The 27,500-nt window shown below is 48.7% G+C and overlaps 1 protein-coding gene across 1 annotated transcript in view; it reads left to right on the forward strand.

The window, feature by feature from the left end:
• The window catches only part of LOC144889228 (uncharacterized), a gene marked incomplete at its 3' end in the record, with an annotated part of 78,677 nt that overhangs the window by 10,260 nt on the left and 40,917 nt on the right, over positions 1–27,500 (forward strand). Inside the window, exon 2 of the mRNA XM_078769268.1 lies at positions 5,665–5,752. Coding sequence (XP_078625394.1) covers positions 5,728–5,752 — 25 coding nt within the window. The remainder of the gene's footprint in view (positions 1–5,664; positions 5,753–27,500) is intronic.

The following is a 27,500-nucleotide window of genomic DNA, read 5'->3' on the forward strand; positions in this document are numbered from 1 at the left end:
GTTACGATGGAAGATAAGTTAAATCTGATTGAAAGGTATGAAAAAGGTGAAAAAGTGTCAGTGATAGCGCATGCCTTAGGGCTGCCACGGTCGACGGTATCGACCATCATTCATGATAGGGAACATATTCTCGTATACGTCACTGAAAAAGCGCCGTTGGCTAAGACTGCTGTCATGAATGTGAAGAGGGGTCAGATTTTCGACGAGATGGAGAGACTCCTTTCGTTGTGGATCGAATGCCAGACCCATGAACGAATACCAACGAGCCAGCTGCTGATACAGGAGAAGGCGAAGTCTTTGTTCCAGGATCTTCTGAAGAAGTACCCGGAGGATAAGGACACAACCTTCGTTGCAAGCTCTGGATGGTTTGCACGCTTTAAACGGCGCTTCGGCTTGCACAACGTCAAGATTCAGGGTGAAGCCGCAGCTGCCGACACCGTAGCCGCCGAGGAATTTCCTGCCACATTGAAGAAGATCATTGAGGACGAGGGATGCTTGCCGGAGCAGATCTTCAACGTGGGCGAAACGGGCCTTTTTTGGAAGAGGATGCCCGACAGATCCTTTATCTCGAAGGAGGAGAAGACCATGCCAGGCTACAAAGTCGCGAAGGAGCGGCTAACGCTAATGCTTGGGGGTAATTGCACCGGCGACTTCAAGCTGAAGCCCCCTTGGTGTATCATGCGGCGAACCCCCGTGCACTTAAGAACATCCCAAAGGCGTCTCTTCCCGTCATTTGGATGAATAATATGAAGGCATGGGTAACCGTCATAATTTTTGAAGAATGGTTCATCAATCATTTCATCCCGGCTGTCAAGAGCTATTGTCGAGAGAAGAAAATTCAATTTAAATTGCTGCTGATTTTGGACAATGCACCTGGCCATCCCACTAACCTCGGTGATTTCGACCCCAATGTGAAGGTGGTGTACATGCCACCCAACACCACATCGCTTATCCAGCCTATGGATCAGGGTGTGATAGCGCTTTTTAAGCGCTACTATCTCCGCCGCACTCTTCGTCAGGCTGTCGATGCAACGTCGGAGGAGGAAGGCATCAGCATCCGTCAGTTTTTGAAAAACTATAACATCTACCAGGCAGTGCTTAACATCAATGCTGCATGGTTGGAGGTTACGCAGTCGGCGATGAATGGGGTGTGGAAGCGTTTGTGCCCCCACCTTGTTAATGATTTCACGGGGTTTGATGCGCCAGTCAGGGTTGTGTCTAAAAACTTGGTTTCCCTCAGCGCTGACCTGGAGATGGACTTGGAGGAGGAGGATTTCGACGGTTTGATCGAGGCAGACAAGCAGCCTTTAACTAATGAGGACTGAATGGCGTTGAAGGAAGAGTGCCGCGAAGAGGATGAGCTTCCAGAACCAGAGCCAAGGAAATTCACCAAAGCCGAAATGCAGGTTTTTATCACCTCTCCAAGTGTCTTGCAATATTTGAGGCACAAGACCCAAACGCCGAGCGTTTCGCAAAAATGATGAATGGCACCAGCGACCTTTTTCTCCCGTATAGGACCATCTTAACTGAGAAGAATAAGCGCACAATTCAAGGGACTTTGGATCAGTTCCTACTTAATGTCGAGAAATGCAAGGCCTCTACTAGTTTTGATGAGTCGCCGAAGAAGCCCCACACATAGTGTTCATTACTCTTTAAAAAATATGGCTAAAATGTGTTTTTTGTGTTCAGAAGAGACACCATGTTTAAGGTGAATAACATAATATTATTAATTTTATTTATTATTCTTTACAAATTCATTTATTAATTGTGTTCATTACTCATTAAAAAATGACTAAAATCTGATTGTAGTGTTCTTTAAGGTTTAGCGATAGTTATATACTTTCACGAGTTATTTACTCTAGGTTTATGGTGTTTGTCTTCATTTTAAGGCATTTTTAAGGCGTTTTTTTTTTTTTTTTTTTGTATACAAGATCGAGGCTCGTGACAGAGCTAAACGGCATTATGCCCGGTTTACGTCAAAAACTGAGTTATGTCACGGCTTATGGAACCAATTAATGACGTAGGCCGGGGTATTACTGTACATATAAATGTATATATATATATATATTTTTATATATACATATATATAAAACACCCATATATATATACATACATACATACATACATACATATATATATATATATATACATACATACATATATACATACATACATACATACATACATACATACATACAGCCTGGTGTTGGCTTAGCGGTTAGGGTGCCGGCTTGGGATCCTAGGATCCTGGGTTCGAATCCCGGTCGATTGCTGAATTAACGCCAGGGGGGTTGACTCAGCCTGTCATCCTTCCGAGGTCGGCAAATTGAGTACCAGCTTGCTGGGATGAATGATCACGGTGTGTACCCCGATTTAGAATAGGTACACGGTATCCCTGCGCATCGTAAGAGCGTGACCAAGGGTTGGCATCTGTAAGGGCATCCGGCCATAAAAACATTGCCTCAAACAGGGAACCATGATTGTCATGGGGCCCGCAAGGCTAACCCCCGCTTTAGCGGGGAAAAATGGCCTTAAAACGATCATTCATCCATTCATTTTATATATATATATATATATATATATAATTATATATACAGACTTGGCATTTAATATGGAATATTTTTTTTGTGGGGGTGAACTTACTTTTCAAGATGACTTACAACCAAAAGTTCATTGGAATTATGTTGAAATTATTCTAGATTTTGTTAATGTGACCTTTAAAAGAAACAAAAACCACATTTGACATTTCGAAGCAAATAAATTGATCCTTGAAAGTGATGTAAACTGATATCGAACTCAATTCACGGACAGTACTGTGTTAAACTTCTGTACGTTTTCCAGAAGTATCTCTTTATTTTGCACATTAGCCAAAAAATATTTCAACAAAAACAAAAGCTAAATTATGACTGGGATTACGGACAGTAAAATTACAGTTCAGTACTTCGTGTAACCCCCACGAGCATTCAGGAGAGCACGTACACGTTGAGGCATGCTGTTCACGAGATTTGCCAAGGTTTGGACAGGAATCGCTTGCCATGCAGTGACAATAGTCTGCTGCAATTCACGCACAGAGGCAGGCTGCTGGTCCAAGTTGTCGATTTGATGCGTTAATTCTGCCCACAAGTTCTCTATCGGATTCATATCCGGGGACATGGCAGGCCACTCCATATGCTCTACACCATGGTCAGCAAGAAAGTGTTGGATCATGCGAGCACGATGAGGCCGTGCATTGTCATCTTGGAAGACAAAGTTTCCTCGAAAGGCTGCACGAGCAAATGGAAGCAATGTTTCTTCCAGAATGACCCTGTATTTGAACTGGTTCAGGTTTCCATTCAGAACAACCAGGTCAGTTTTGCCCCCTGCATTAAAAAGCAGCCCAAACTGTCACCCCACCACCTCCAGCTTGGACTCTTGGCACTATACAATCTTCGTTGTGGGCTTCATGCACTTGTCTGTGCACGCGGACGCGGCCATCTTGACGATAGACCAGAAATCTAGACTCGTCACTGAAGGTCACGTGATTCCAGTGTCCTGGCTGCCATTGATGGTGCTCTCTGGCCCACTGCAATCGGCGCTGGCTGTGTTGTCTGGCCAGGCGTGGCTTTCTCAGGGGACGCCTGGCACGATAGCCTGCTTGAACCAGTAGTTGGTTGACTAGCCTCCTGGATACAGGCACATTTGTCAGTTGCTGCCACTCAGCCCAAAGCCAATTGGCTGACTTGATACGGCCATTGCAGACTAACCGGTGCAGCTGGCGATCATCTCTCCTTGTGGTTCTGCGTGGACGTCCTGGCCTCGGTATTGGAGTAGGGACACCCGTCTGAGCATTTCGTTTCAGGATCTTTGATACCTGACCTTGAGTGATGCCATACTGCCAAGCAATAGCACGCTGTTTCAAGCCAGAATTTCGTAAAGCCACCATTCCATGACAAACAGCATTGTCAAGTTGATGGACCATCTCCAGAGGAAGCGGCAATAACTTTTGTAGACGTGCAGCAGTTGTTTTCCACTAATACAGAACGCAACAACCCTTATATGCCCGATTGTGAAGCCAATCGTCAAATGTACCTGTCCTTACATTTTGTCACGCCACCTGTGATATAATGCTGTTATTGACTTCTTGCTGCGAAAGACAGTGACATGACCTCTTCCTCCTCGTTCAACAAAGACATCACCGAAGGGTAAAAGAAACTCACCAGATTGATATACTGAGTTCAGAAAGTAAACCCAAGTCAAGAAAAAGAAAATATTCCATATTAAATGCCACGTCTGTATATGTACACGTATATATATATATAGTCACGAGATCATATAAACAACAAAGTTCCAGGACTGATGTTTTTTTTCTTTTTCTCGAAAGGTGACAGGCTCATATATTGGGTTTTGCAATTAAACGTGCATCGTAAAGTTACTGTCAGTACTGTGTTAGCCGTTGTATCAATTATTTGTTTTGTGTAGCTGTACAGGAGTTTTGTTAAAATTACAAGTGTTGCAATGGTGTTCTGAAGATTAACGACAAATTTATGGAACAGAGGAGAATCATCAAGTTTTTGGTAAAAGTAAGCAAATGTGGCACAGATATCGTCGACAAGTTTATGCTGGTGTATGGGGAAGACGGAATGCCAAGATCCTGTGTGTTTGGGTTGGCCAAGAGGTTTCCTAAAGGGAGAATGGACGTGAATGATGACGCCCGGTTGGGATGACCATTGATTGCCAAAACGGATGAAAATGTGAAAATGTTGGTCTTATCTGACCGACATCCGAAACTCCAATGAAAGGAACTCTTTTTGCATCAATATAAGAGATCCAGAGAGCCATGACCAATGAACTAAATGGTCTTTCAGAAAATGACTCCCAAGAGTGCTTTGAAAAAGCATGGCAGCGATGTTGGCAAGGGTGTATGGACTGACTCCCAGGGAGATTACTTTTAAGGCAACCACTAAAAATATTTGCTACGTTTACAATAAAATTTGATATTGCTTTAATCCTGGAACCCTATTGTCGGACCTCGTAAATATCAGCCTCGATAGTGTAATGGTTACTGCGTCTGGCCGAGTCATGCCAAATTCACCCCAAAGACCCTGGCCGAGTCATAACCAAAGACTTTGCAAGTGGTACATCCTGCGCTTCGTTGCTTGACACTCAGCCATTCAAAAGGATAGAGCAAGGACGTACAATGCTGGGAAGGCAATGGCAAACCACCCTGTATGACCTGTGAAGAAACCGCTTTGGCAGCAGCAATGCTCTGTAAAGAGTACGATACATGAAATACAAACCTTCCTCGGCACACCCCAAGTACAACCATCAGTTTTCAACTCATTCCATCCCCTGGTTCAGAGGTGTTCAAAAATCAAACACACGGACACTTCTTGAATTATATTATGATTATGAATACATAAGATAAGATATCATGAAAATTATATATACCAATACTCCCCACCAACAAATTATTATTATTATTCTGAATGAATTTTATGTATGGCCCCTTATTGGGCTGCCATCACTGGGTTTTGGATGCATCTTTTGTTTGTGATTATTGTATACCTTTTTATTCACATTTATATTTTGAGTAAACTGAAGTGTTATGATGTGTTTCACGAAAGGCATATCATGTGTTGTTTGGTCTGCTTGTCTTCCTCTTCCTTGACAATTTTTTAAATGCAGGATGCTGCAATTGGCCAAGGGCCTACTCCATACTCTGCTCACACACCTCAGTCGCAATCTCCAATGGCCAGCCCAGATGCAGCTTCAAGTATGAACCTTAAAAGAGCATCCAGGCACACGTGCCTGTCACAATCTCTCCCTTTGCACTCCTCTTCCTCCTCGTTCCCAAACACCCTTCTTTGCACTCACCCCTTCTCCCTACCCCCCCTCCCATCCCACCACACCCCTCCCTTTCCCCCAATTGCCTAATCACAGTCTCTCTCTCTCTCTCTCTCTCTGTCTCTCTGACACACACACACACACACACACACACACACACACACACACACACACACACACACACACACACACACACACACACACACACACACACACACACACACACACACACACACACATATTCTTCGAGCAATCCCCCGTTCTTCACTATTCACAGTTGCCCTTCATTACCCATGTCACAAATCTCCATCCTATAAATGGTGAATCACCTGCACACTTGTGCATTTACAAGCACCAACATCATTACGTGCTTACTGGGTTTCTGTAAGAAGAGTATTATGTTAGAAGGATAGAGTATATATAGAGTATATGTATATATATATGTATGTATGTGTATATATATATATATATATATATATATATATATATATATATATATATATATATATATATATTACAACTAGAACAGTACTTGATAGAGCGCATACCTCCACCAAGCTACAGTTTACATTTTGCATCCCACTGATAGGCTGGATTTGGATTCTGACCTGAACCAAAATTTATTCGCTTGTTCTTGTCGCCAAATCAACTCATTCACAAATTTTGTCATAATCAAATATTGTGCTATGTATCGTTTTTGTCCCTATCAATCAATGGTAAAGAATTATTTGTAATATTAAATAATTCTCGTATCCAGTTTCGGATTCGGATCTTCACCAAAATTGAAATGATTCGTCTTTGTCAAACACCCAAACCGGTCCACCAAGTTTTGGCCGAATCCATCCATAACTTTTTGAGATATCATGCTGCATATCAGTTTTAGTCCTATCACTCAATGGTGAAATGTCACTTTATAAATTCTCTGATCAGGATCACGATTTGAATCTGCACCAACATCGAATCAATTTGTCCTTGTCACACACCCAACCAACCTGTGCACCAAGTTTCGCCCGAATCCGTTCGAAACTTTTTTAGATATCCCGCTATGTAGTTTTTGGCCCCATCTCTCAATGGTGAACAATCACTTTAAAAAAATTATATGATCCGGATTCAGATCTTCACCAAAATCGAAGCATTTCGTCTTTGTCACATACCCAGCATCCCAACCAAATTGCAGCTGAATCCGTCCACAACGTTTTGAGATATCCTGTTCACAGACACACAGACGGGTGAAAACATCACCTCCATCCACCTTAGGTGGCAGAGATAATTATATTAAAGCGCGGCGTTACGCGCGCTGCTTGTGAGCAAGGAGGAAACGGACAAGCGGTAACATATAAATGTCTTTATTGTAAGACTACACTGTAACACTGAACTCCTCCGGGCTGGTCGCCCGGTGTATATCATGAGGCCACGCCTACCCCTCGGGCGTGGCCACCGCCCACTTCGTGCGTGGAATGATGTCACCACGCCAGTGGGCTTTTGTGTCCGCCACACGCGCCCCCCCAGAATTCCCGCGCACCTGGAGGGCCAGTTTGCGGGGCAGACGAATGACCCGGCCGAAGCGCCCCCTGGCGATCGGCGGCGTCCGGGGTGCAGGGATACCAGGTGGGATGCCCCTGGCTGCCCCTGGGATGGGTGCAGGACCGGGGGGCGCCATGGCGGCGGGGCTGGGCGGTGCCGGGGGTCCGCCCGCAGGAGGGCGGCCCCGACGTGGGGGTCGGGCCACTGGCGGTGGATGGTCCACATCGAGGTGGGCCGGCTTGAGGCGGTCTACCGAAACGCGGTCAGGAGTACCGCCGATGTCCAGGGTGAAGTGCTTCGCCCCGGTCTCCAGCACGCGGAAAGGCCCGTCGTACGGGGGCCGCAGTGGTGTCCGATGGGCATCGTGGCGGACGAAGACGTACTCCGCCGTGCGAAGCTCCGGGGCGACGTGCGTCGGTGGGTGCCCGTGGCATGCCGTTGGCACCGGGGCGAACCTCTGGGCGGTCTCTTGCAGAGCGGAGCGCTGCTGTGCCGCGGACCATGGTGCCGTGGAGTCGGGGAGGAACTCGCCCGGCACCCGCAGCGGTTGCCCGAAGACCAACTCCGCCGCGGATGCGCGCAGGTCCTCCTTGGGCGCCGTCCGGAGGCCCAGCAGGACCCAGGGGAGCCTGTCGACCCAGCCGCCGTCGCGGAGGGTGGCCCGGAGCGCGGCCTTCAATGAGCGGTGAAATCGCTCACACAGGCCGTTAGCCTGGGGGTGGTAGGCCGTGGTTCGGTGCAGCCGGACCCCGAGCCCCTGCGCAACCGCCCCCCAGAGCTCCGAGGTGAACTGGGGGCCGCGGTCGGATGAGATGTCTGAGGGGGCGCCGAACCGGGCGACCCAGGTGGCGATGAAAGCCTGCGCGACATCGGCCGCCGTTGTCGACGCCAAGGGCACGGCCTCCGGCCACCGGGTGGTGCGGTCCACCATGGTGAGGACGTAGGTGAAACCCCGCGAGGGGGGCAGAGGTCCCACCAGGTCCACGTGGACGTGGTCAAACCGGCGTTCCGGCACCGTGAACGGGGCCAACGGGGCCTGGGTGTGCCGGTGCACCTTGGCGCACTGGCACGCGAGGCACGTCCTGGCCCAGCCGCGGACGGCCTTCCGGAGGCCATGCCAGACGAACTTGTCGGCGATCAGCCTTTGGGAGGCCCTCGCGCCCGGGTGGGACAGGCCGTGGATGGCGTCAAACACCTGGCGCTGCCAGCCCGCGGGCACAATGGGGCGAGGACGCCCGAGGGAGACGTCGCACAAGAGGGCCGCGCCCGCGCCGTCGAACGGCACCTCGGTGACGCGGAGGCCCGTGACGGCGGTCCGCAAGGCCTGGACGTCGGGGTCAGCGGCCTGGTCCGCTGCCATCCGGGCATAGTCGATGCCGAGGTGGACTGCGTGGGCGACGGCCCGGGAAAGGCAATCCGCAACCGGGTTGTCCTTCCCCGCGACGTGCTGGATGTCCGTCGTGTACTCGGACACGGCCGAGAGGTGACGCTGCTGCCGGGCCGACCACGGCTCGGTGACCTTGCCCATCGCGAAGATCAGCGGCTTGTGGTCGACGAAGGCAGTGAACGCCCGGCCCTCGAGCAGATGACGGAAGTGCCTGACCGCCAAGTGAAGTCCGAGCAACTCGCGGTCGAAGGTACTGTAACGGCGTTCGGGCGGGCGAAGCTGCCGGCTAAAGAACGCCAGCGGTTGCCAAGCTCCACGCACCCATTGCTCGTGCACCGCGCCCACCGCGTAGTCCGAGGCATCGGTGGTGAGGGCGATCGGTGCATCGGGCGCCGGGTGCGCGAGCATGGTGGCGTTAGCCAAAGCGAGCTTCACGCCCGTGAACGCCGTGTCCATCTGCTCGGTCCAGGTAACGTCGCCTTTGCCCGGCTTACCTCGGAGAGCTTCGTGCAGGGGGCGCAGTAGCTGGGCGATACGGGGCAGGAACCGATGGTAAAAGTTCACCATGCCCAGGAACTCCTGCAGCCCTCTGATCGTGCGGGGGCGCGGAAACCCCTTCACCGCCTCCACCTTGGCCGGCAGGGGGACGGCTCCGTGCCTGGTGACACGGTGCCCCAGAAAATCGATTGTGGCGGCGCCGAACCGGCACTTTGCGGGGTTCACAATCAGGCCATGCTGGCCCAGGCGTTCGAAGAGCGTGCGGAGGTGGCGTAGGTGCTCTTCGCGGGACGCGCTGGCGACGAGGATATCGTCCAGGTAGACGTAGACAAAATCCAAGTCGCGCAGGACGCTGTCCATCAGTCGCTGGAACGCCTGAGCCGCATTCTTCAGACCGAAGGGCATGCGCAGGAACTCGAAGAGTCCGAATGGCGTGATGACCGCCGTCTTCGGGACGTCCTCCGGCCTGACGGGGACCTGATGGTAGCCGCGTATGAGGTCCACCTTCGAGAAGAAGGACCTGCCCGCCAAACGGGCGGAAAAGTCCTGAATGTGGGGGACGGGGTAGCGGTCGGGAGTCGTGGCGTCATTGAGACGGCGATAGTCCCCGCACGGTCGCCATCCCCCGCCGGGCTTCGGCACGATGTGCAGCGGCGACGCCCAAGCGCTCTCTGAGCGCCGAACGATGCCGAGTCGCTCCAGGGTAGCGAACTCCGCTTTTGCCACCGCCAGCTTCGTCGGCTCGAGGCGGCGTGCCTGGGCGTAGACCGGTGGCTCGACGGTGGGGATGTGATGGGCCACCCCGTGCTTGACGGCCCCCGCCGAGAAGGTGGGCCGCGTGAGGGCCGGGAAGCCGGCGAGGAGGCGGGTGAATGCGTCCGCTGCCGGAAGCGTACAGACCAACGTGGCCGGAACCGAATCGTTCGGCAAGCCGCTTGGCAAGCCGCTCGTTGAGCTGGGCAACGCACATGCGAGCGAGCTGAACGTCTCGGCCTGGACAAGCCGTCTGCGCTTGACGTCGACCAGGAGCCCATTAGCGCACAGGAAGTCCGCGCCAAGCAGTGCCATGGGCACGTCGGCGGTGACGAACGTCCATCGGAAAACCTGCCCTCCAAACCGCAGAGAGAGGCAGCGTTTTCCGTACGTACGGATGGGCGTCCCGTTCGCGGCAAGCAGCGCGGGGCCCCCACCCGCGGCGTGCTTGTCTGACGTGCCGGCGGGAATGACACTCACCTGTGCTCCCGTGTCGCACAGGTAACGGCGCCCGGAGAAGGTGTCCGTTATGAACAGCAGGCTGCTCGAACGGCCGGCGCTCATCGCCACAATTGAGCGCCGGCCCGGGCGTTTCCCGACCCGTTGAAGGAGCACGGCGGATGACACCGCCGAGCTTCGTGGCCGAACTTGGCGTGGAACCAGCACCAGGTGGTGGAGCTGGAGGAGCGCGGCTGGCTCCGCCAGGCCGGTGGAGTCGACGGGTTTCCCCGCGGTGGCGGTTTTCGCCGCGGCGGTGGGCGGGGCGTGGCGGCGTTCACGAGGTGCGTATCAGCATGCTGCTGAACCACAGCGTGCTGTAGAAGATGATGCTGTGGAACATCAGCGTGCTGTAGAAGATGATGCTGTGGAACATCAGCGTGCTGTAGAAGATGATGCTGTGGAACATCAGCGTGCTGTAGAAGATGATGCTGTGGAACATCAGCGTCGAAGGCCGTGACGGCCACGCCAACGCTCGCCCGCGTGTCCGAAGCGGCGAAGTACTTGTCCGCCTCGGCCGCCAATGCTCGGGGTTCCGTTAGCCCGGTCCCGGCCAACGCGAGGCGAACCTGCGCTGGAAGTTGGCGACGGAAAAGCGCCCGGAATAGCGAACCGGGGGCTTCGTCGCCCAACAGTGACAGCATATGGTCCATTCGGACCGACGGGCGCGTCTCACCGAGCTCGGGGAGATCCAGGAGGCGATCGGCCCGTGCGTCGTCCGTGAGGCCGAACGTGGCTAGGAGTAGCCGCTTGAGTGCCTCGTACTTGTGGCCGTCCGGTGGGTGGCGAAGGACGGACACAACTCGAGCGGCCGTGCCGGGCCCGAGGGAGGCGACGACATGGCAGTAGCGCAGGTCGTCGTTGGTGAGGCGCCGAAGCTGAAATTGGGCTTCGGCCTGGACGAACCAGACTTCGGCCTGAGCCTCCCAAAATTCCGGAAGTTTGACGAAGGCGGCCATGGCGATGGCGTCGCGTGTGGAAGGATCGCTCCGGCAGATCCAACGTCGAGGGTCACCAGTAAAGCGCGGCGTTACGCGCGCTGCTTGTGAGCAAGGAGGAAACGGACAAGCGGTAACATATAAATGTCTTTATTGTAAGACTACACTGTAACACTGAACTCCTCCGGGCTGGTCGCCCGGTGTATATCATGAGGCCACGCCTACCCCTCGGGCGTGGCCACCGCCCACTTCGTGCGTGGAATGATGTCACCACGCCAGTGGGCTTTTGTGTCCGCCACAATATCATATATGTTTAAAAAAATATTTTGTGTTACCATTGTATTCCGCAATTTTCCAGAGAAAGCTTGGTTGGAGTGTTGGCCTAATTTTACATGCATTTTTGTCTATATTTTGCATTGCAGTATGTGTTGTTTAACAAGATAGGCTCACATGCACATGGTCCAGTGAGATTTCAGAAAACAAAGCAACATTTCCATAGAATGGAATGATTTTGGTCATTAATTTTAGTTTTGGTAAAAAGATTGAATTGTTGTGGCCTGGTGCCAGCACATAATTTTACAATGCGATGTGTCTGCCACATTGCGTTATGTTTATGCTAACATTTAGATGAAGATTGCAGAAGAAAAGCAATCTGATGATTTTAATTGAACGCAAAGTGTATATGGCACAGTCATGGATGATAGGCAAATTGACGTTTTTGTTTTTACATTTTAGTGGTTTATAATCAAACCTTGTGTGATGAACACATTTGAAAGGAGTGTGTAAAATTAGAAACGTACAGAAACAAAAGATGCTTGCATTCGTTTTAATGAATTCCAACAATAGATGTGGAAAGATAAGTGTGCCTGATAGACGCTGCATTATGGTGCTTCAATTGCATATGAAAGAGAACGGCACTTGGTAGAATGCATAGTCTTGTCTCACTCTGAACAAATATAGCATCGTTAACTAAACATGCTACTATTATGGCTCATATATCCATACCATCCCTACACGCGATTATGTCACATACATTGCTATTATCCATAGCTTTATTGATTATTGATTGATTATTAGGATATTTAACAACCACTTTTCTGCTCATTAAGGCTAAATTGCATCAATGAAGATGGATATGAAAAAAACCTGCATTAAAGTTGCATACAGAGAAACCATCCCATATAAAGGGAGGGCTCTTAGCGCCTGCATTGATTTATAACTATCATCCCCATGGCTACTCAATCGTATGTTTGAAGTCTTGCATCGATTTGTTCATTGGTTCTGAAGAGCATTTTTTACGTTTTTAGTTTTCAATCCAATATAGCTGCCAGACCATGTGATTGATGTTGTTGTTGTTGGCATTTTAAAAGGCCATTTTCCCTGCAAGAGCGGGGGTTAGCCTTGCGGTCCCCATGACAATGTTCTCCATTTTGCCCTATCTTCTGCATCTCTCCTTGTTAACCCCCTGGCCCGCATTTCTTCTTCGACCATCTTTAGCCAAGTCTTTCTCGGTCTTCCCCGTCCTCTACTTCCTTCCACATTCATTTCCATCACTCTTCTCAACCAGTCACTTTCATCCTTCCTCAACACATGACCAAACCATCCATCTCGTCTCTTGCACACAACATATGTCCACTCTTCTTCTGACCAATACTTCCACCACTTCTCCTGATCTCCCTGTCCATTGTCCCTACATTCCATGTCCCAAACTTCAGAAACCGATCTCCACGTCGGGCATCAGACTTTTCGTCGTCATAAATGGAGTGATTTCCACCCTTGCTTCGATCGGGTTCCCCACCTTGAGTTTTGACGAGAGGGAGTGGGGTCCCCCATGGGGTACTTCAGGCTGTACCCTGCCCATATCTCGTTGTAATTTTCATGGTTCTCTTTTTGAGGCAATGTTTTTATGGCCGGATGCCATCAACCCTTTATGGTGTCATAAATTAAATTCTTCACTCGCCTCGGGTCGTAGATCAGATATATGACGTTTCCAATTTTTGGATAAGGATTTCGATTCGACCAATTATGGCTGAAATACCACTTCACCAATGATGTCATCATTATCACTCCATACCCCATGGGTTGTTGTTGACATTAGCCAAGTTTCAATCTTTTTCATTGAGTGTTTTCAGATATCCAAATTTTCTACTTTAATCCAATATGGCTGCTATACCGTGTGACCTATGATATCAGAGTTGTCAGTAAAATATTCTCCATGGGGAGTCCCCTCCAATGTTAAAATTTTTTGCATCGATCAGATAGAGAAAATGGTTGCAGAGAAAAAAAATGAAACACGCACACTCGCACGCACACGCACGCACACACACACACACACACACACACACACACACACACACACACACACACACACACACACACACACACACACACACACACACACACACAGGCGCTGACATGCGCTGGCACACACGCTGACACACGCGCTCGCTGACACACGCGCTGACACACGCTCTCACACACACGCTCTCACACACACGCTCACAAACATGCTCTCACACACACGCTCTCACAAACATGCTCACGATCAATAGGTATATATATATATATATATATATATATATAGATATATATATAGTTATGTCGGGGGGTAGAGTGATATATAGAGCCAGATAGATCTGTATAGGTAGGTATCCGACTGTCGTGATTGGGAATCTACCCTGTAATTTCTGTGTTTTTAGGCGGTTTGTCAGGATAAGTGTATACCTGTGAACATACAAGGATGTTCGTGTGTTAAATAGTTGTAGGGATTAAGATGAGACCCCTGTGTGTCAGACCTGGTAATCATTCCTTTGTCCCTTTTGGCAACGCACTCGTATAAACACATAGATAGGTCCTTAGTGCAACATTAAATAATTCCCCTCCCTTACCACAACGGCTTTGAAAAACAGGCAGGAAGCCAGGCCGGGGCACCACCGATGGGGCCGCAGCCAACCACACCACCAGCTGGCCCAGCAACCAGCCTCGTGGCAGGCTGGGAGCCACGCCCAGGAGGACTGTTGATTGGTCCATAGGAGGGACAGAGAACTGCCCCGTGATTGGAAGGAAGGGAAGGACTGGTGGTTGGCCACGAGGGTGGCGGGATGCACTTGGCCAATGAAAAAGCATCAGCGCATTGAGAAGATTTGAGAGGTCGAGAGACGAGGCGCTGATTGGGGGGGTGGGAGGGGGGGTGGGCGCGTGAGAGCTGACGTCACACGCAAGGTGATAAAAGGGCTGGCTGGACGACATTCTCTCTCTCTCTTTTGCGCGGGTCGCTTCTCTTCTTCACTGGGATTGGAGATCGTGCCTCGTTTCTTTTGTGCCTGGTCTTCATTGGCTCTTCCTCCTCGCGTGCTGGACCTTCGTGCTTTGTGCTGGGTGACGGTTCGTCGTGGTGCTTGGAGCGGGATCCGGTGCTGTTGGTACTGGAGCGAGGGACCTCGTGGTGTGTGCCAAGGAGCGAGTCGCATCGAGGCCGGGTGGAGCGTGCGAGCGAGGAGGTCGGAGCCGGACAGGGCCGCGTTGGACGCCACACTGCAGCCTACAGACAGATAAGGCCGCACCCACAGAACATTACACGACGAGACATTTCTTTTCGTAATTCATTCCCTCGTCTCGTATCCGAAATCTGTGTGGGGACGTCCCGATCTAGGACATTTTATTACTGGCGCGTATTTTCCTGTCCCGCTATCTCTTGTAAAATAAACCCTTGTGTTATTTTCCATTTCCTTCTAAACCCAGATTCCCGTTTGAGTTCGTTCCCTCTCCAGATAAGCCCTTCCCCTTCTTCTTCTTCTTCTTCTTCTTCATTCTTTCACCCGTGCTGTGATAGCAAAATCCGTATTTGGTCGACGCCTCATTTAAAGCCGTTTGGTCATTCGCGAGCCCTGGTATTAACCGGAGGGTATTTGCACGATAACTGGTATTCAGGAGTGGGATTTGAACCCTGTAGGAAATTTGGTGTCAAGGAGTGTGGAGAATTTGGACGCAAATTTTTTTTAGTCAGAGGCGATAAATTTGCATCGTCGATCGGTGTGTGGGACGCGAACGGAGCGTTGTTAAAATTAGATCGATTCTGAGTTATCGTTCACGTTAGTTTGTGCACGTGCATATACAATCTCTGCCATTGAATCAATTATAAATCGATCACACACCACGATTCTGAAACGTGAGTCCTTTTGGAGACATAAACTTCGGACAAAAATCCCTCATGGCATAAATTTTGATGATTAAAGAATGTTTCAACATCAACCCAATCAAATCATTAACCGTAACCTATTCATTCACTCATTCACTCATTCAATCATTCATTCATTCTACCTTTATATGTCATTTATATAAATATATAAATATATTATATGAATATAAATGGTATATGAATATATGCTTGTGTGTTTATGTATGTATGTGTATATATATATATGTATGTATGTATGTATATATATATATATATATATATATATATATATATATATATATATATATATATATATATATATATATATATATATATATATATATATATATATATATATATATATATATATATATATATATATATATATATATATATATATATATATATATATATATATATATATAATATATATATATATATATATATATATATATATTGTTACAGACACGACTTAGATGTTGCTTGACCGAGCGGAATGGCCGCCGTGTTCGCACAAGTTACCCGATTACACTCGAACGTTGGCCGAATCGCGCTATGCTAAATCAATGAAGGAAAGGACACAACGGCTGGGTTAAATGACACGACACCAGGGGTACAGTTCTCAAGACCTCCGGAGGAGGATATAATATGGGGTATGCAGAACGTTTAGATTACACGGCACAAGAGGTACAGCACAGAAAGGTGGGCACTTATACACGGTCTTATCTTAATCCCGACAGACCACAGACAAACGGGACAAGACTGACTCACACAGGGATTGATGGCAAGGAAGGGCAGGTAGTCGATGGCTCAAGGTGCACTTTGGCTCAGGGGGCAGAATCGACCCGGTCCGGTCCAGAGAGGCGGGAGGTATCTCTCAGCGCTAGGAGGTGGCGTCCTTTCTTCCTCGTAGCTGAGGCGCATCTGACGTCACCTCCGTCTTCCCTGCGCATGTCCAGCGGGGAGTGACACGCCCTCGGCTCGTTAGCTCCGCCCCAGATGGAATCGGTCCGCCGCTTCTTATTGGGTGCGGGGGGTTACCGGGCTCCGCCCTTGACGAGGAGCTGACAGTCAGCCCCCTGCGTGGTAACCCCGTCGGAGCACATGGTCAATGGCGGCTAACCAAGCCGGAGTGAGGACGCGCACTCCCCGCGCCGCTGTTGTTTGTTGTTGGTGTTGTTGTTTCATGAGGAAGAGATGCGGGGAGGTATTGGGAGGTCCTAAACTTACTAACGGTGCCATACAATCACATTCTGGTGCAACGAAGAGTCAGAATTAATGGAAACGAGTCCTTAACTGACATAGACTAAGAATAACTAGCAAGATGTCCTATAGTTGTCTACGTGAGATGCGGTGAACCTGGGTGCGACATTTAATGGGGGAAAAAAGGGGAAGGTCGGGGCTACAGAGTGTTGTTTACAGACAATGGGACTAGGGAATGGGGGATTGGGGATAGTTGGGGAGTATTGGGGAAATAGGGGAATATTTACAAGCGGATATGGATGGAGGCCAAATCCCATATCCGCAACATTGCACCCTTCTCTACCTCGGGGCGTCCCGACCCGATAAATTTTTACCTACTTTAGTGTGGCACTCAGATGTAGTTCCCTCTACTATTAACTCTACCCTGAGTGCGACAGTTTTACAGATGTTCACAAATGAGTAAATATGTCCCCCTGCGACGTTGCACCCTTCTCCTCACAGAAACACACCCACAGGATAACCGAATCGCGGAAAGAATTCTCAAACTAAACATACAGCCGGTAGGGAGCATTATTTACACAAGACTACACTGATATTTACACTACGATCCAGGACCTGTTTTTTGGAGGAACACATGCAGATGTTATGCATAGAGAGAGCACGCATGCCAGCATCGATACACCAACCCACGAGTGCTCTGTGGCCCTACGGCCTTTAATAATGTGCAGAGCACCCCGTTCAAGCACCAAAAGCACCACCCCATCACACAGTCAGCACCATCCGGTGCACCAATAAAATGTTCAACGTCACCGGTGGTGTCGCAGCCGGCCGATGTTCTGCCGCTGGTCTTGCCTTGGAGCCCACTTGGTGTTCTGGCTTCCCTAGAAATAAAGAAAGGCGCCAACCGCGTCCATTTCTAAATTGTGGCCGTCAGGGGCCAACTATTAGTGGTTCACCTGTATGGCATAGGTGCCACGTTGACCCATAGGTCCATCAACGGGTGGTGCTTGCCCGCAAAAGAACTGCGGTCCATGGTGGGGCGGCCACAAACATTGCGGTCCATATGGTGTATCGATCCAGGCAGCAAGCAGCGAAAGTACAGGCCCACAACTGCGGAGCCAGCACCTCTCTCTCCTCTCTCTCTGCCCCAAAGCCAGATCCTCGGAGGTGGGAGACAAAAGAAGAAGACAAGTGAGTAAGGTGGTAAGGGCGCAAAAGTGCACGCAATACAAGATGATGCACACTGGGGGCACATGGGAACCAGGTGAGACAGGTACGTTCCTACCGTACGCCCCCCCCCCCCCACCAGGTAACCTACATTGCCCCTCCCTTACCCCTTACTGTATCCACAAAACACAACACTACCCATAAACATCTACTTTACAAATCAACAAACGTCCCTACTGTCTTCCCCGTTCCTCCCATAAACCAAATTCGTCTTCTCTCCCTCCTAACCAATCAAATTTGCCATTTCCAACTCTCATCAAAATTTGCCATCTCCAACTCAACATCAAAATTTGCCATCACCAATTCATCATCAGTCCCTCCTAAGGAGGGAGAGATGGAATCACCCCAATGTCTCATCCACGTCGTGATGCGTCTCACAAATCCAAACAGCAATTCTCACTTCCTGCAACACAAAACAAAGAAACACAGTCATCATCATCACCACAGGTAAGTGGCTGCGTATGGTGTGACAGGTTCATCAATCCTAACTATTTCCTAAATGACTTTAACAACTTTACATTACCCGGGGTCTTTCTCCTGCCAAACCATTGGCCCACTTACACTATGGGTTCTAAAAACCAATTCCCATTGACCAATCTGTGGTGCCTCTCAATTTGGGGTCTCACTCCCCCGATTCATCACTCGGTGCCCTCGAACAATTTCTGGGCTGCGACGTGTAGCTCTCCCAGCAGGTCTACCCACCTGCACACCTCCACCACTGCAGTTGCCTCCGAGCTTACCTGCTCCTTACCCTAACCTATCTACCTGGGGAAGGCCCTCTGGCGCTCTCCCCACTCGGTGCCCTCTCTGGCACTGGGCTACCCGGGTCCGTCCTCCGGATCCTCGGGCCCCATCCATAACTCTACCGGCTCCCAGAGCCCACCTGCGGCCTCACCTGGCCGACATCCTCACAGTGGTGGAGTGCCCAAACCAACTACACATACTAACAGGCTACACGCCCAGCCATTTCCACAACACTAATGCACCCATCCACAATACCATTCTGCAACCGCACCACAAATGCCAATATCCAACCACAATTTACCTATACCCTCTACCTAACACTTACACTACCCGCCCCGGGTATCCGTGATGGGGGTCCACTCTTCCCCCATTCACACCTTCGCACCATGCACACCACTCCGTACCACTTACTCCAACTCTCTCCACACACCTGTACTTGCACACCTGTGCTCTCACTCTTGGTGCCGCCTGCACCCTTCTCTCCCCAAGCGCATTCGCGCTGATCCACAACACTCACTACTCACACACTGCTCCACACACCTGTCCAGTTGCACACCTGTGCAATCACACCTGTTCAATTCTCACACAGCATCATCTCATCTAACTACTCCCCTCTGAAACTTGCGCTTCCCAGTCGTCCCTTTAAACTATTGCGCTCCCACGTCATTATCATCCACACTAATCTACCTGCGTCCCCACTACAGGTATCAGTCACTAACTAATCTTAACGTTACCTAATGTCATCTTCGCTAGATCCCTAACAATATAACCTAACCCACCCGGGCTAGTTTTTCACCGCCATACACCCCATAAGCTATTGCGCATTTGCCCCACGTTTGTGAGGGATGACAGAGTTGCCATCCCAACACATCGGGCATCTCCCACTACCAATTTCGCTCGTCAAATTTCAACAAATCAAAAATTTTGCCAATCACTACTCATCATCTGCCAATCATTACTGCCAATCCTTTGCCAATCATCAAATTTTGTTTTTCTAATTTCGGGGCCAAAACACTATCCTCATCACACAGTCTACTCACTAATGCCTCTCGGTGCGCCAATTCCTGTCCAAAGCCCGGCTTCGTAAAGCCAAGCCATGAATGCGGGTTGTTTGGTGCCAGCGGCTGGATACGTCCCGCATTCGGTGCAGGGAAGGAGGTTTACCCGGGCCGAGGTCCCACGCACCATCTCGGCACGGAGCCATCCCATGGCCCGATCTCGACCTGCCGGAATGCCTCAACAAAAAGTGGTCGCCATGACGACCCTTCCTATCCAGCCGCCCGCTCCGCCTAGTGGAGCACGGACGCGGCCGTTCAAAGCGAGGCCCAGCACGCACCGAGGGCCCGATTCGGCTATAAGTCGTTCTAACCTTTAACCTGGTTACCGTCGATGCTTCACCTGGATTCTTACACCCCGCAGCCCGTTCCTTGCTCACACATCCAGCCGTTTCCATGCTCCTCGTACCTTTCCTTACACACCCAGGTACACTCATTCCACTCACAGCCTTGGTCACACACCTGACCACCGAACACTTTGGCACACATTCGTCGCTCGCACACCTCACCAACACACCTCTTCGCGCCCCTTCCTCGGTCACCTCCTCTGTGACAATCACAGGTGTGCCCTCACTCGCACACCCAACCACGTGCCTCACTACCAATTCCAGCGTGCATTCCCACTCACGCTCTACCATTCCAGGTGTGCATCCTTCCATTCCAGGTGTACATCCTCGCTCACCTGTCACAACCAACTCACGCTCCTTGTCACTCTCACTACTCTCACCACCACTCTTGACAACGCACTCACCCTTACTCTCGACAGCACACTCTTTCCTCATGCACCTGTCCGTCACACACCTTTCTCGCGCACACTCTTGCGCACACTCTCCCGTCACACCCTCTGTAACACTCACCACCGGCGTGCATTCTTCCTTGCCTTTGACAGCGCACTCTTTCCCCATGCACCTGTCCGTCACACACCTTTCTCGCGCACACTCTTGCGCACACTCTCCCGTCACACCCTCTGTAACACTTACCACACCGCGCTTCCATGTGCTCCCTCGCACACGCGCTACGACCGACTCACTCTCGCCAGCACCCTCACTCCTTGGCACGCACTTTTTCCTCACACACCCCAGAGTCGGACTTTCTCGCACACCTCCTTTTTCGCACACCAGACCTGTCGCACACTTCACCAACGGCCTCTCACGAACACCCGGGTCTATCTCGACCCCCAAGCTTCTTAAATCACCTGGCGCATCATACGCACGACCATATTGGTCACCACTTACACCGGGTCCTCTTCCTCTTCGCTTCTCCTCCATCACCTGCGAATCCCTCATCCGGTTAATGAGCACATCATCACGATCCAAACACAGACTTTGGACCAATTCTTTTATCTCCTCTTTTATCTCTTTCTTATCCTCTCTCCGTCGCTTCTTAATTTCGCTCACCCCTTCTTCCACTTCTTCTAATTTCTGCTTCACCTCTTTTATTTCCCGGTACGTCTCAAGCTCGTCCTCTAAGGCTACCTTGACCGTTTCCAGGTGCGTCCTCACCTGCCGGTCCTTCGTCTCCATTACCTCTGTCACCTCGTCCAACCTCGTTGTCAGTCCCTCACGTACCATCTGACATTGCCTCTTTGTCGCTATCAAGTCGTTTTTTATGTCGTTTTGTGTCGCTTTTAACCCTCCTAATACCGCAGTGTTCCTTTGAACCTGCTCCGTTAGTCCTTTTTGTCCCTCCGTCAGCTGTTCCACCTCCTGCGTCAGGTCCTCTATGCCCCCTTGTAACTTTACAGTCCCCTTTCTCACCTCCTTCTCCATGTGCTCCTTACAGTGCCTCACCTCCTCGCGCACTCCTCCGGCCGCCTCACTCACCCCTCTTCTGATCTCTTCTCCCATCACTTGCATCTCCTGCCCAGACACCCTCATCTGCTCCATTTCCTCCCTGTGAGCATCCAGTTTAGTTTCTACCCCCATTCTGACCCCCTCTATCTGCTGCCCCATTTGTTTAACTTCCCTTTCCGCTTGGTCCCTCATGTCCCTCAATTTGCCTTCCATCCTGTTTTCTAACCCCTCTAACCCATTTTTCACTCCCTCTATCTGATTCTCCTGGGCAGCCATTCTATTTTCTACCCCCATTAACCCATGTTTCACCCCTTCTATCCCATTGTCTAACCCCTCTAATTTCTTGTCTAATCCCTCACCGGTACCCCTCGCTTCGTCCCTCATTACCCCCATTTGGCTTCCCATTACCCCCATTTGGCCCTCTAATCGCTCACTATCAGCCCTCATTTGCTCACTCTGAGCATCCATCCGATTCCCCATTTGTCCCATACTGCTTTTCAAACCTCTAATTTGGTCTCCCAATTGCTCACTATTCTTTTCCATAAGGGCCGTCATTTGCATAAAAAAAAGATTCAAATCCCCCGGTGGCGCTACCACGGTCGCGGGCGTGGACGCCGTGGCCATGTGCGAGGCGCCATTTTGCGCGCCCGTAACCTCGTGCGTGACGACGCTATTTTGCGAATCTGCTACCCTCACTGCTTCGCTCTCCTCTTGTCCCTCAATTTGGTCCTGGATCGACCCTGCCTCACTCTCTTCTACCGGAACCCAGCCGTCTTGGTCTGCCATAGCGCGACTTTCAAAATTCGGGTTTTTATTTTTTTTGTAAAACACAATTAAATTTCGCTGTTATAATTTCGAACGCGTGAAACGCGCTCCGGATCGAATGCCACTTCCCGACACCAAATGTTACCCTAATGGTACAATTGGTGTTCCAAAATTTGGGCCTAACAAATTTAGTCCCAGGTCCGAATCCAACTCCTCGACACCAAATGTTACAGACGCGGTTTTGGATGTTGGTTTACCGAGCGGTTTGGTATGACCGCGTCTGCACAGTTTACCCGATTATACTCGAACGTTGGCCGAGTCGCGCTACGCTAAATCAATTGAGGAAAGGACACAACGGCTGGGTTAATGACACGACACCAGGGGTACAGTTCTCAAGATCTCCGGAGGAGGTTATAATATTTGTATGCGGAACGTTGAGATTACAAGGACAAGAGGGACAGCATAGGAAGGTAGGCACTTAGACACACTTATCTTAATCCCGACAGACCACAGATAAACGGGACAAGACTGACTCACACAGGGATTGATGGCAAGGAAGGGCAGGTAGTCGAGGCTCAAGGTGCACCTTGGCTCAGGGGCAGAATCGACCCGGTCCGGTCCAGAGATGCGGGAGGTCTCTCAGCGCTCGGAGGTGGCGACTTCTCTTTCCAAGCTGGGGGCGCATCTGACGTCACGTCCGGTAAGTGGCTGCGTATATCCAGCGGGGAGTGACACGCCCTCGGCTCGTTAGCTCCGCCCCAGATGGAATCGGCCCGCCGCTTCTTATTGGGTGCGGGGGGGTTACCGGGCTCCGCCCTTGACGAGGAGCTGACAGCCAGCCCCTTCGTGGTAACCCCGTAACCTGGAGGTAACCTGGAGCACATGGGCAATGGCGGCTAACCGAGCCGGAGTGAGGACGCACACTCCCCGCGCGCTGTTGTTGTAGTTGTTGTTGTTGTTGTTGTTGTTGTTGTTGTTTCATGAGGAAGATGGGAGGAGGTATGGGGAGGTCCTAAACTCACTACTGGTGCCATACAATCACATTCTGGTGCAACGAAGAGTCAGAATTAATGGAAACGAGTCCTTAACTGACATAGACTAAGAATAACTAGCAAGATGTCCGAAAGTTGTCTACGTGAGATGCGGTGGACCTGGGCACGACATTTAATGGGGGAAAAAGGGGAAGGTCGGTTCTACAGAGTGTTGTTTACAGACAATGGGAATGGGGGATTGGGGATAGTTGGGGAGTATTGGGGGAAATAGGGGAATATTTACAAGCGGATATGGATGGAGGCCAAATCCCGTATCCGCAACAATATATATATATATATATATATATATATATATATATATATATATATATATATATATATATATATATATATATATATATATACTGTATATATATATATATATATATATATATATATATATATATATATATATATATATATATATATATATATATATATATACATACACACATACATACATATATATATATATACACACATACATACATATACTGTATATATATATATATATATATATATATATATATATATATATATATATATATATATATATATATATATATATATATAATGCATATATATATATATAATGCATATATATATGCAGACTTGGCATTTAATATGGAATATTTTTTTTGTGGGGGTAAACTTACTTTTCAAGATGACTTCGAACCAAAAGTTCATTGGAATAATGTTGAAATTATTCTAGATTTTGTTAATGTGACCTTTAAAAGAAACAAAAACCACATTTGACATTTCGAAGCAAATAAATTGATCCTTGAAAGTGATGTAAACTGATATGGAACTCAATTCATGGACAGTACTGTGTTAAACGTCTGTGCGTTTTCCAGAAGTATCTTTTTATTTTGCACATTAGGCAAAATTTGTTTTAACAAAAACAAAACTTATATTACGACTGGGATTACGGACAGTAAAATTACAGTTCAGTACTTCGTGTCACCCCCACGAGCATTCAGGAGAGCACGTACACGTTGAGGCATGCTGTTCACGAGATTTGCCAAGGTTTGGACAGGAATAGCTTGCCATGCAGTTACAATAGCCTGCTGCAATTCACGCACAGAGGCAGGCTGCTGGTCCAAGTTGTCGATTTGACGCGTAAATTTTGCCCACAAGTTCTCTATCGGATTCATAGCCGGGGACATGGCAGGCCACTCCATATGCTCTACACCACGGTCAGCAAGAAAGTGTTGGATCATGCGAGCACGATGAGGCCGTGCATTGTCATCTTGGAAGACAAAGTTTCCTCGAAAGGCTGTACGAACAAATGGAAGCAATGTTTCTTCCAGAATGGCCCTGTGCTTGAACTGGTTCAGGTTTCCATTCAGAACATCCAGGTCAGTTTTGCCCCCTGCATGAAAAGCAGCCCAAACGGTCACCCCACCACCTCCAGCTTGGACTCTTGGCACTATACAATCGTCGTTGTAGGCTTCATGCACTTGTCTGCGCACTCGGACGCGGCCATCTTGACGATAGACCAGAAATCTAGACTCGTCACTGAAGATCACGTGATTCCAGTGTCCTGGCTGCCATTGACGGTGCTCTCTGGCCCACTGCAATCGGCACTGGCGGTGTTGTCTGGTCAGACGTGGCTTTCTCAGGGGATGCCTGGCACGATAGCCTGCTTGAACCAGTCGTTGGTTGACTCGCCTTCTGGATACAGGCACATTTGTCAGTTGCTGCCACTCAGCCCTAAGCCGATTAGCTGACTTGTTACGGCCATTGCGGACTAACCGGTGCAGCTGGCGATCATCCCTCCTTGTGGTTCTGCCGGGACGTCCTGGCCTCGGTATTGGAGTAGGGACACCCCTCTGAGCATTTTGTTTCAGGATCTTTGACACCTGACCTTGAGTGGTGCCATACTGCCGAGCAATAGCACGCTGTTTCATGCCGGAATTTCGTAAAGCCACCACTAAATGACAAACAGCATTGTCGAGTTGATGGACCATCTCCAGGGGAAGCGGCAATAACTTTTGTAGACGTGCAGCAGTTGTTTTCCACTAATACAGAACGCAACAACCCATATATGCCCGATTGTGAAGCCAATCGTGAAATGTACCTGTCCGTACATTTTGTAACGCCACCTGTGATATAATCCTGTTATTGACTTCTTGCTGCGACAGACAATCAGTGACATGGTTCTTTTAACAAAGAAATCACCGAAGCGTAAAAGAAACTCACCAGATTGATATACCGAGTTCAGAAATTAAACCCAAGTGAAGAAAAAAAAAAATTCCATATTAAATGCCAAGTCTGTATATATGTGTATATATATATATATATATATATATATATATATATATATATATATATATATATATATATATATATATGTATGTATGTATGTATGTATGTATGTATGTATGTATGTATGTATGTATGTATGTATGTATGTATGTATGTATGTATATATATATATATCAGGGTGGTCCACAAATATATGTAATATTTAATACTATTAAAAATCCATGCTCCACAAGGATGCCCTTGTTCCTGTTTATAAAGATCATATGAACCAAATATGAGGTCAATTGGAACTTATTTCGAGGTTGCTCAAAAAATAACATTTTTAATTTATCCTGTTTTTTCAGATGGCAGAAACTCACAGCTCTTCCACAGTTTGGTTGCTGGGCAAGTCTGAAAAGGAAATAATATGTGGGGGATGACCAACCAAAGGACACACATTGCACAAAATGGTGTACCATCACATACAAGAACACCATATAGTTCATGAAAGTGCCAAACTTGGTGCACAAGCTGTGTGTGCATACTGGGAGAAAACACGAATTCCAGTGCAGAGAGTATATTCCTGTGAGTGCCAACTTTTGAAGTTGTATGATGCCCTTCAAACTGGTAAAGAAAAATAGAACCAAGACATTCAAAAACTGTAGAGTGAAGGAGCAGATGTTCAAAGATGATCTTCAATCCCTCTTCTAGATCTCACCAAATGATGCGCTTGAGAAAATGACGAATGAAGAAGACAAAGCATTCCTTATCATGCAGTGTGAGGATCCCTCAAGTTCACGTATGGGATCTGTGGACAACACTGTGGCAGTGAAGGAGAAGAGAAAGCTTTTCAGGCTTGAGAATGAAGATAAAAGAAAGAAGAAACATGCTGCTGAGACTCTAACAGCAATGCAATCTGTTCTATCAACATCAGCTGTGGTTGATGATGATGATGAGTCAGATTGAAAGCTCCGATTCAGGGGACAACGAATTCAAACTCAAAAGTCCATCTTCTGCCAAACAGGTGAAAAAGGCTCCCATCAAGGTGATCACTCCAGCAATAGTGGCAACTCTGGACAGAGTAAATCTCTCAGATCGGCATGCTATGTTTGTGGCCAGTGCTTTTGCACAATCTCTTGGTCATACCATTGAAGACATTTCTCTGTCACGCAGTGGAATTCGCCGTGCTCGAATTCGTGGAAGGGAAATAATGGCCACTGACGAAAAGGCAAATTTCTCATGTAATAGCCCACTCCCACTCCTTCTACACTGGGATGGGAAACTGCTCCCTGATTATACTGGCAATCACAAAGAATCTGTTGATCAGGTAGCGATACTTGTAACTGGTATGAATATCGAGAAGTTGCTTGGAGTCCCAAAAATTCCCCAAGGCACTGGTGTAGCACAAGCAAATGCATGCATACAACTTCTTGAAGAGTGGAATGTCAAACAGTTGGTGAAAGGCATAGTGTTTGACACCACTGCATCCAACACAGGGCTGAGAAACAGAGCATGTACCCTCATTGAAGCAGCTTTGGATGCTAAGCTTGTCTGGATTGCATGTCATCATCATGTGTTTTAAGTAATGCTCTCTGATGTTGCAACTAAAGTCATCGGACCCACTCGCAGACCTGAGATCAGACTGTTCAAGAGATTTCAGAAAACAGTGGCCTTTAATTGACAAGAAGAGGTTCCAAGTAGGAGAAGATAAAATATTTTCTGATAACCTTGCTGAACGTCAGAATATGATACATTTTTTATGCAGCTGCACTCGAAGAACAACACCCACGTGATGACTATGAAGAACTTCTGAGACGATGCCATACATTTCTGGTGG

Source organism: Myxine glutinosa, unplaced genomic scaffold (genome assembly GCF_964187855.1).
Source record: "Myxine glutinosa unplaced genomic scaffold, kmMyxGlut1.1 SCAFFOLD_1852, whole genome shotgun sequence".
In the NCBI taxonomy this organism is placed as follows: Eukaryota; Metazoa; Chordata; class Myxini; order Myxiniformes; family Myxinidae; genus Myxine; species Myxine glutinosa.